The 9,647-nt window shown below is 32.0% G+C and overlaps 1 protein-coding gene across 1 annotated transcript; it reads right to left on the bottom strand.

The window, feature by feature from the left end:
• Positions 1–353: 353 nt before the first annotated feature.
• Positions 354–5,159, bottom strand: LOC106689382 (uncharacterized). The gene is made up of 2 exons (XM_014434325.3): positions 4,145–5,159; positions 354–576 (listed from the first exon to the last, which is right to left on the bottom strand). Exons 1-2 carry the CDS (start codon positions 4,632–4,634, stop codon positions 416–418), a joined length of 651 nt encoding a protein of 216 aa, XP_014289811.2. The 5' UTR covers positions 4,635–5,159; the 3' UTR covers positions 354–415.
• Positions 5,160–9,647: the final 4,488 nt, after the last annotated feature.

Here is a 9,647-nt window from a genome sequence, read left to right as displayed (position 1 = left end):
AAATATAATAATAAATTTATATATATACACAAACACAAGGTGGACCTTGTTTGGTATTACTGTACTTAATAAGGCCCTCATATTGAATTTTGTAGAATATTTTAAAAATCAATGGAGCTTTAGAAGTTGAATGTTTAACCAATATAAAACATCTAATTCATATTTGATACTTAATAATCATAAGATTTTCATCTATTTAAGACTCGAGATCCCTTTTGTCTATGTATAGAAAAAGGAATAATAATAAATGATCACCTGTAAAAGTGCTAAGTATTTATTGTTATTCAAGAGAACTATATTAGTATTTCAGAATCATCATTGTGTTGTATAGTATATTGAAGCTGTTCCTGCATATTTACAATATTTACAGATATATGTTAAATAATAAATAAACAAGTGGATTTATTGATGAGAGTTACATGTAGTAGTTTGTTCCATTAGTTGTTAGGCCGAGTATCCCTGAGGCAAGGGCCCTCCCTGTGGCAAGGCCCACTCCTCCAACCCAGGGCAAGCTCACCAATGCCAGCCCGATCAGCAACTCTTTCATCAGGTTTGTCAAGAGCTGGTTTCTGTCTCCTTCAACATGTGGTTTTTAAATCATTATTTTCTTATGGATAAAATAAAATAATTAATTAAAAAAATATATATTTATCTAAAGGTCAAAAACTTCGACTTACTCAAGAAATAAAAACTTCATAATAATTGTATATGCATCATGTAGTTTTATTAATATACTTGGTTTAGTGTATCATTTGGCAGATTAGGATTAATAATTTCTTAAATAAAAATTTTCATGCTTTACCAACTGATGAACAAAATTATTTATCAAGAAAATGATAAAAAATAGTGAATTTAATTAAAATTTCATATTTTGCTTGATTTTTGCATATGTATAAACCTTTGTAAAGGGTTAAAAATAAGTAAATGAGATAGGGTATTTCTGATAGATTGGTATGGTAGTATATGCATACAAGTATATGGGTGATTCTCTAACCATGATAATAGATGTGAAAATTTCAAATCAACATTTTATCAGTAGAATTTTGCATTTTGGTTTTGCTTTAGAGTGTTTTTAATTAAGATCTAATCTAAGAAGCTTAAGTTTTTTTATTTGTATGTTTTTGAACAATTTTTTTGAAAAATTTGATTGGGATCTAAAAATCATTTAGTTATTGTGAATTTTTTTCATAGGTTTATTTAATTCCTATAGTTTTAATTGGTTGAATGAGACAGGGTATTGGAACTGAATGTATACATTTCACTTTCTCACTCTACTAACCCTAACTATTGGAATAAAAAGGAAATATAATTAATAATTTAAAAAATAGTAAACTAAATAAAATTAGTCTTGTTTAGAGGCGTGGCAGGTGAGAGGAGGGGTCCAAAAATATTTTGCGAGAAATTAGGATTTGTTCTTTTTTAGGGTCCGAAAAGAAAAACTATTTTATTGGTTTTAGTTGAACTTACATTTAGATTTTTTATGTTAGTTATAATAAAATATTGCATATAATAATCCCAGGACAGTAATTTAGTCAACTGGCGAAGTTTAAAAAAAAAATTAATTAATTCTTACAACGATTTGGCAACACTGGAGTATCTCCCAATTTCACGCATCGAAGCAATAAAAACTAAATGAGCGCGGGCAACATTGTTGGTGTTGATTTAGATTCCAAAAGTAAGTGGCTACTTGTGTTAGTGTAGTTTCAAAAGTTTTAAGTGCTAATTGTTTACCATAATTCTCGGCTTATTTTATCCAGGTAAGATTAAGTTGTTTTAATTTAGAATAATGGACGGATGTGTGGATTTTGTTGTATTCAGAGGAACAAAAATGCATTTTTTGTCTTTGCTACTTAATTTTTTTTTACTTTGAAGCTAACCATCTTTTGATCTTCAATCACCTAAAAGGCACAATGTTAAGCTAAGAAGTTGTGAATTAATTTAAACTGCCTTTATATTAAAATCGAACTGGCAATGAGTTCAAAAATCCAGATTCTTCAATTGGAGTCAAAGACCATTGGTTTAATTTTTTTAGTCCGCCATTTTTTCTTCTTTTTAGGTAGTTTCAAAAACTGCGTTTACTTAAAATGTGAATCATCTTCGTGTTTATTAAGTCCTAGAAGATGGGAATAGAAATGAAATATTTACTCTCGCTCCAGCTTTATTTAACTTCTACAACATAAAGAGAATCACTATTAATAATTTAAGCATAATTATTGAAATATAGCGATTGTCGCTTTGAAATAAAGTGATTAATAACAAAGGTGTACCTATGATCAATACCAGGGAGAGGGGGCAAACCATAGTCAATCAGGGCCCTGTTTCATAATGAAGGCTAAAGCATTGGTTCATTGTACAAGTATAAAAACAACGTGGTAATTACACTAATGCTTATATTTTTTCATAATAGGGAGGACTATTGGTGATGTTACAGGAGTTAAAAAGTACTAAAGTACTAGTTACTATTGTACAAGTTAGTGTAGTTGTATTTTGGTTTGTACTTAATTATGAAACAGGGCCCTGGTCGTAACATTGCAGCACGGAAAGTCGGAAAATTATCGTGGTGCTTTTTTAGATATTATAATTAATATTCACTTGAAATAAAATACATAATTTTTATTAAATTAATAATTTTTTTCACGTCTAGAGTGAAGGGGGCAACTGACGCTTCCTTCCTGCCCCCCGCTGGGCACGCCCATGACAAATAATACAGTGAGTAGTATCTGATGTTTTATATTTTAAGGTAAAGATAAAATGAGATTCTATCTGGTATGATTTAGATGGTGTTTGTCATGTTTTGCAGAGAATTGAATTATCTCTTGAATGAGCAACTTTAATGTTCCAAGAGATGTGCAGTTTTAAATTCATTCTAAAAACTTATTTTTTTTTTTTTTAAAGTGGAACTTCTCTACCGATGTTCCATAACTCAAGAAATAAATTATTCGGGAGTAAATTGATTTTTTGATGCGCGGAATGAAACAAAAGTGTGGGGGGAGGGAGGGGGCAACGCTGGTTAATTAAAAAAAATTTCTAAAACCCCCCAAAATAATTTTTTTTTTTTAACAATTAAAAAACTATACATCTAGAATATTACAGTTTCTCTTCTGAAAGATAATTTAGTTCTCTATAAAGCAAAACTGAAGTAATCTATATCTTGGAATATTGGTAAAGATGCAGCAAATCGATCTATGTTTATTTAAAATATCATGTTCAAGTTCCCATGAAAACTCATTTTATATCTATCACTATAAAATAAAACCAGACTGTACGTGTTGGTAACCAGTGACTACTGATCAGTCTCAAAAATGACAATGGCTGTGAAGCTGAAATTAATAATGGTGATTCTCTTAATGATATGCGTGTGGTATAATGTTACCCAACCTTTTGGGTCTGGCCGATAGAAGTGAAATTTTTGGAAATGAAATAATACATTAACATTTTATTAATGGTATTTTATATAGATTTTCAAAAGGCTTATGATTCTACTGACCCCCAGAAGCTGTATAATATTCTGATTGAACTGGAAATACTAAAGAAGTTAGTAAATCTCGTGCGAATGTGCATGGCCGAAACGTTTACCAAGGTACCAATCGGTAATCATTATTTTGAGAAATTCCAAGTTCGGTCGGATTTAAAACAAGGTGATTCTTTATCATCAGTCTTATTTAATCTAGCACTAGAATATGTTATTAAAAATGTGATCAATAGCGAAAAGGGTTTAACTTTGGGTGGTAAAATACCCGTTCTTGGATATGCTGGTGATTCGGTATTATTGGGCGAGAATACGGAAACAACAAAACTTAAATTTATTAGTTATAGCAAATTTATTTTACTAATATCACGAAAACTACCAGTCTTACGAAAAAAACTAATAATAACGAATTTTTTGAAACCTAGCCTTATATGAGAAAAAAGTATTATTATTTCTAACTTAATAGGCATTGTAATTTTTGATAAACAGTGATCAACAAGTCAGTGAGTGAGCGATTATGGACCCTTGGTTATATCCCTATATATTGCATTTATAGAGATATTATAGAGATCCCTTTACTTATTCAAAAATATGACTTTAATTTATGACAGGTACTATTGTAGTATGATGGTCTGAAATACTTATAATTCTATAATTTATTATACGTGTTCTTACCAAATTGAGCAGATCGAGGATAAGGGTAGTGTGGTGGTTGATAGCCAATGAAGGACTTGACCAAAGGGAAGACCCTACTAGAGAAGCAGTCCAGGCCGGAGAAGAGACAATAATAGGCCGTGCGGATGATCCCCCAAATATCTGGCTCTAAAAGCTGCCTGTCCTGCCAGAGGCCACTCACCGGATAGAGCATGGTCGTCTTCCTCGGTGCCAGCTGATAGGTGGATGTGGTGGTATCCTGGTCCATAGAGGTTAGTGTGATGGTCTCATCGTCCATAGAGTTTGGTGTGGTGGCCTCATCGTCCATAGAGGTCGGCGGTACAGTGGTCGTTCCCAGCGACCTGGCCATCACCTGCGGTTCCTCCTTGGTCCGCAGCGGCACCGGCTGGTACTCCACCGGCAGCCCTCGGTCCCCCGGGGTCCTGATCATGCTCCTCGTGATGAGCCTAAGGCCAGTGGCCATCCCAAGTATCGCCAAGAGCCTTAGCATCCTCTCTGGTACCCCGCTGTCTTCTCCTCCCCCTCATATAGTCTGTCGTCGCCGGAACTGAGTGGTTCTAATGTGCTCCATTGTCATTGACCACTTACCTATGGTCAGTTGCTCAGAAATGGTCTGTTAAACATGGCATACATTTCTGTTCTATTTCTGCGATTTATAAAATAAGATAGTTTGTAATTTACATGATAAAATTCAGAAATATATAATTTTAATTAGAGTATCATGTACGTTTCTGCAATTTTGAATATAATTTCTTCTTTGTCCAAAGTATCTCGTTGTTTATATGTTTAATTGAATAATGTCAACATATTTTTGCCCATAGCAATGCTAATCATAGGATGTCATTATATGAGGTGGATCAGTTAGGAACATAGAAATATGTGAGGTTAATTATACTACTAACAATATAAATTTTCTTTCAATACTTTCTTTATTGTTCTACTTTCCTTCAATACTAATGTTTCGGGGCCCATTCTTTCACATCTTGTGAACTACATTAATGTTAACTTTATAATTGTAAATTTCTTCTATTTGTTTCTGTGATGAAGGTGTTTATAACGATCCAGTGTTATAAAATCAAGTGGTATCAAATACTTTTTTCTTTTTTTTTTACGGATTTCTATAAGGCTATAATGATACATGTTAAGGTACAAATACCTTTTTCTTGCTACCAGTTATGTGATTTTTAAGTATAAAAATAAGCACAATTTATAAATAATTAATACTATTAATTAAATAATACAATATATACAGTATGTACAAGTTTTTTTACAATTCAGGAACAATGTTCATGTATTTTTCATTAATATATGTTTGTGGAATTATTATTTTAATCATGTGTTGTCGTAACCTCCCAATTTTTTTTTTTAATCGGGTTGTTGGAAATGGAAGTAAGAGATAAAAAGTTTTATATCAGTATGTGTACCATTTTATTTTTCATGTTATAGTTTAATTAAACTATTTATCGTGAGCCAACGTTTCGCTCCACTGAGTAGGGCTTCATCAGGGCTAAATAAGATTCAAACTAAAATAATGTAACAAAGTAAGAAAATGGATAGCATGAAAGGAAACTAAGGTATGTCTGAAAATGATTTAAAATATGTCAAAATTTATATAAAAATAAACAAAGTAAATTTAAGAAAGTAAAAATAAAATGTACAGTAAAAATAAACAAGAATCATGAAAAGGTAATAGAATAGACACCTAATGAAAACGGAAATAATAATAAATAAAAAATATATAAGATTATTATTGTTAACGCCATAATATAATTACGTTGTAAATAATTGTAAATAGTATTGTTAGTATTTAGTTTTATAGTTTTAGTTATATAGTTTTATTAGTATTTAATTTAGTTACATTTATTTTTATTTGTATTGTTTTATTTAGATTTAGTTGTTTGAAAAGAAGAATGTGTGAAGAATTTTTCTAATAATGAGTAATAGAGACTGTTGCTAGGAGTGATCATTGTTGCGTCACCTAGTAACGGACCGACCATCTTAGTTTTTTGGAGCAGTTGCGACTAATTAGTGGCCCTGATAGCGTCCTCAGCAGCCCTGTCTGCGTTTATAGTTTAATAGTTTGGACATTTGTTGAGTGTTTTAGTCGTCACTACAGTTCGAAACCAGACCTCTGCGTTTCTGGCCTTTGAGTGCAATATGAGTTGTTGCTAATTAGTCGGCTCGTATAATTCATCAGAACAACTAGACCCTGTCTGCCCTAAATGAGTGCCCTAAATGAGTGCCAGTGTAGCTTTTGGGACATCGACTGTTTGTAAGCCATTGCACCAACTTTAGACCAGTTTGAGAGTTGCAGCGGAGTATTTAGCAATGGAGCTTCTACCTGCACATCTCGACAAGCAAAATATCTTCCTCTGACCTATCGGAGTGGATTAACCTTTTGACCTAGTGGATTATCCGTCAACCAGTATTTATTTTACATATTATTTGTTTATTTGTAAATTAGTTTATTTTATTTTAATTTTCATAATTTATCTGACTATTTTATTTTTATCTGAAAGGCCTTTTATTTTTACTTGTATATTTTGTTTATGTTAGTTTTTAGTTTTGTTTTTTACCATGTTTAAATTGAACCAAATAAATGTTTAAAACGAGCCAGTTTATTTTTTGTTCATTTTTAAAGCCTTCCAACAAAAATACATAGTCGATTTGAGGTGGCTTTAACAATTATAATTATTATTTCCATTTTCATTAATTGTCTGATACATTTTTATAATTTTTATTTATTTGTACTGTGCATCTTATTTTTATTTTCTTTAATTTACTTTGTTCATTTTTATATAGGTTTTCACATATTTTAAATACTTTTTAGCTATACCTTAGTTTACTTTTATTTCATGTTATCTATTCTCTTACTTTGTTGCATTATTTTAGTTTGTATTTTTTTTTTTAGCCCTGGTGAGGTCCTACAAAATGAGCCGAAACGTTGGCTCAAAATAAATAGTTTAATTACTGTTTGAATAATTTGAGGTATCCCTTTATCTTTTACGTCTAGTTGGAATCCTGACACTATCCTCAGAAGCTTTGGGAAAACTATCCACTACCTCTACCTCAGGGTGAATGCAGAGTCCTTTTGTCCATATGAAATAGTACACCTAAACAGGAAAAGGACAGGGTTTACTGAATATTCATTTTTTGATAACTGCATTAGGTATTAGGCCGGCCGATCTATATTTTACTGTAGCGGGTGGGGGGGGGGGCACTATAAACTGAGTTTTATTTCAGAAGATAACAGAAAAAGTCGACAACTGTGATCTAATTAAACAATTGATAAAATAATAATAATAGTAATAGGGTAGATAATAATCCGGAAGAACAGAGATATAGGTCAGCAGGTGTAATACGTAAGTATTTCGCATCAGAATCCCCCATCCTACAGAAAAAAGGAAGTAAAATAATAAATAAAAAGTGACATTGTTGGAAAAACGATAGGAACCATTTACTGTGTATTTGTAATGAGTAACCCACTTTAGGATCTAGGTACTAGATAGCATGACCAGGATAAAAAAATACTATGTACTTGTATTTTTGTAGGCCTCTCGCATTTTATCCTTTGAACCTCAATATTTTTCAAAGTTAAACTAGTTTCGTAAAGTTGTGTATATCGTCAGAAAGCTGAAAGTATCAACTAAAGAAGCTATATTTTCTTACTAATTAGTTGCAATCTTATAGGAAATACATTTTATGGCAAAATTGTGTTTTTTTGTCGAATTTCCTTTTTAAAAATCACATCCTGACAGAGGATTGTGATAGAAAGGTAAAAGTTTTGGTACTGAATTAAATGTTTGGTGAACTACCTTTCTCCAAATTAATGCCATTTTCTCCTGGAACACAGTTTTTTCTTTATCCTTTTTTTCCATATCTCTGCGATTGGCGGCGTTTTCTCAAGTTAAAAGTATAAGTAGTGAAGCCTGAGTTGAGCAGTCATCATAATGAATTGTGGCGGCAATTCAAGAAAGTCAGTAATTGTCATTGCATTGCAGTTTCTTCCATTTGGAAGCATGCATGTGCAATGTGTTGCCACGGATTGGTGGCGTATATAATATAACCTGGTTCAGAGGAGTGGCATAACTTACCTCATAAGTTAATCCAGTGTACACGGCCTCGGTGCTCAGATTTACGTTATGGTTAAGATAGGACTCTCCGCCATTGTTACCTAAACTTACATAAATCAGAAGATTTGCTCCTACTACTATGCTTTTTAATTCTATGTATAATAATAATAATGTGAAATATTGTAATATTATTAAATGTATTGTTTGAATCAATAAAGGTTACAGTAGAATCTAATGTTCTGATCCACCAAAAGCTAACGCATTACCCGTAGCATCCCTCGAAGGCGTTTAATAATAACCCAGAGAGATAAATTCACACAAAATAGACAAGGCATATACCCTACGGAGTGAAGTTTCCATCCTGCGAGGATATACACTCGCCAGTATCCCTATCCACTCATCTCCTATTCAGCTTCCTGGCGATTTTGTATCCTAATTCTTTTGCCTAAACATTTTGCTGTGAGCTCTATTTCGTTTTCTCAAATTATTTTTTCAGTTCATAAGTCAGTTACTTATTTTATCAGTTTTATAATATTAATATTAATTTTCTTTCATCCTTTAATGACATATTTATTACTATTATTTCTTAAATATATTATTTTGTATTTTACAGATTTATTTTTCTTATTTAAAATTATTGAATAATTAAATGAGTGTAAATGGTTAGGGTATCTTTTGCTAGAGGCGCAGCACAGAGCCTTAGTGCTACTAACGTCTAGGACCCAGGTTCGAATCGGCCTGTGACAAATAATTATTTATTCTGTTACAGTAACCTTGGGCCAACATTGTGGGCTAGGGAGCCCTCTGAGGTCCACCCAACCTCATAAAGTGATTTCCCTTAATTAGGTATAAATCTGGTGGTCTAGCGCGATTCTGACCAAATCACCTCCTTGCACAAACGTTGTTCTAGTAATCTTATTACTTTATAAAATAGCGTATCTCTCTTCATAGGTTGCAGCGTTTCACGAATTTTTATTTTATGTAGCTATATTTATTTATGACAGATAATGAGTGCGTTTAGATGTCATAGTGAGGTACTGTCTCAATTTATTATGACTTTTATATTTTAGTCTGTTGATATGATATGTGCTGTATTTCTGTCCTGATAATGTGAAACCTAAATTGGTTGCTTTTTTTTTCTGTTAATTTTGAGATTCAAGATTATTGGAGTTTGGAACATTATAATAGTATTTATGTAGTTATTTAAATAGATCCGACAAACTCCATCTTTAATAGAAATTATCCCTGGTATTGAACGTTCATTAAGGCTAAATGTACCGATTTTTAGTAAGATTTTTTTTCAAGAGATGGCAGCACTTTCGGGGTAAATTTACTTTTCTTCTCATTTGAATACGGAATAATAAATTTCCCATCTGTAAACGGATTTATCATCTAGAACCCCATAGAAGTTACTGAAATTGGTTCATTAA

This window comes from Halyomorpha halys, unplaced genomic scaffold, assembly GCF_000696795.3.
Source record: "Halyomorpha halys isolate HHAL.00 unplaced genomic scaffold, Hhal_1.1 Scaffold1348.1, whole genome shotgun sequence".
Classification (NCBI taxonomy): Eukaryota; Metazoa; Arthropoda; class Insecta; order Hemiptera; family Pentatomidae; genus Halyomorpha; species Halyomorpha halys.
Note: the sequence above shows the minus strand (reverse complement) of the source record. Positions and strands in the feature narration are given on the sequence as shown.

Bases quoted from the DNA above. Each gene is read 5' to 3' on its own strand.
- LOC106689382 (XM_014434325.3), bottom strand. From the start codon at position 4,634: ATGCTAAGGCTCTTGGCGATACTTGGGATGGCCACTGGCCTTAGGCTC. The intron at 577-4,144 runs GTAAGAACACGT...CACATGTTGAAG, and splicing joins TCCTCGATCTGCTCAATTTG to GAGACAGAAACCAGCTCTTG.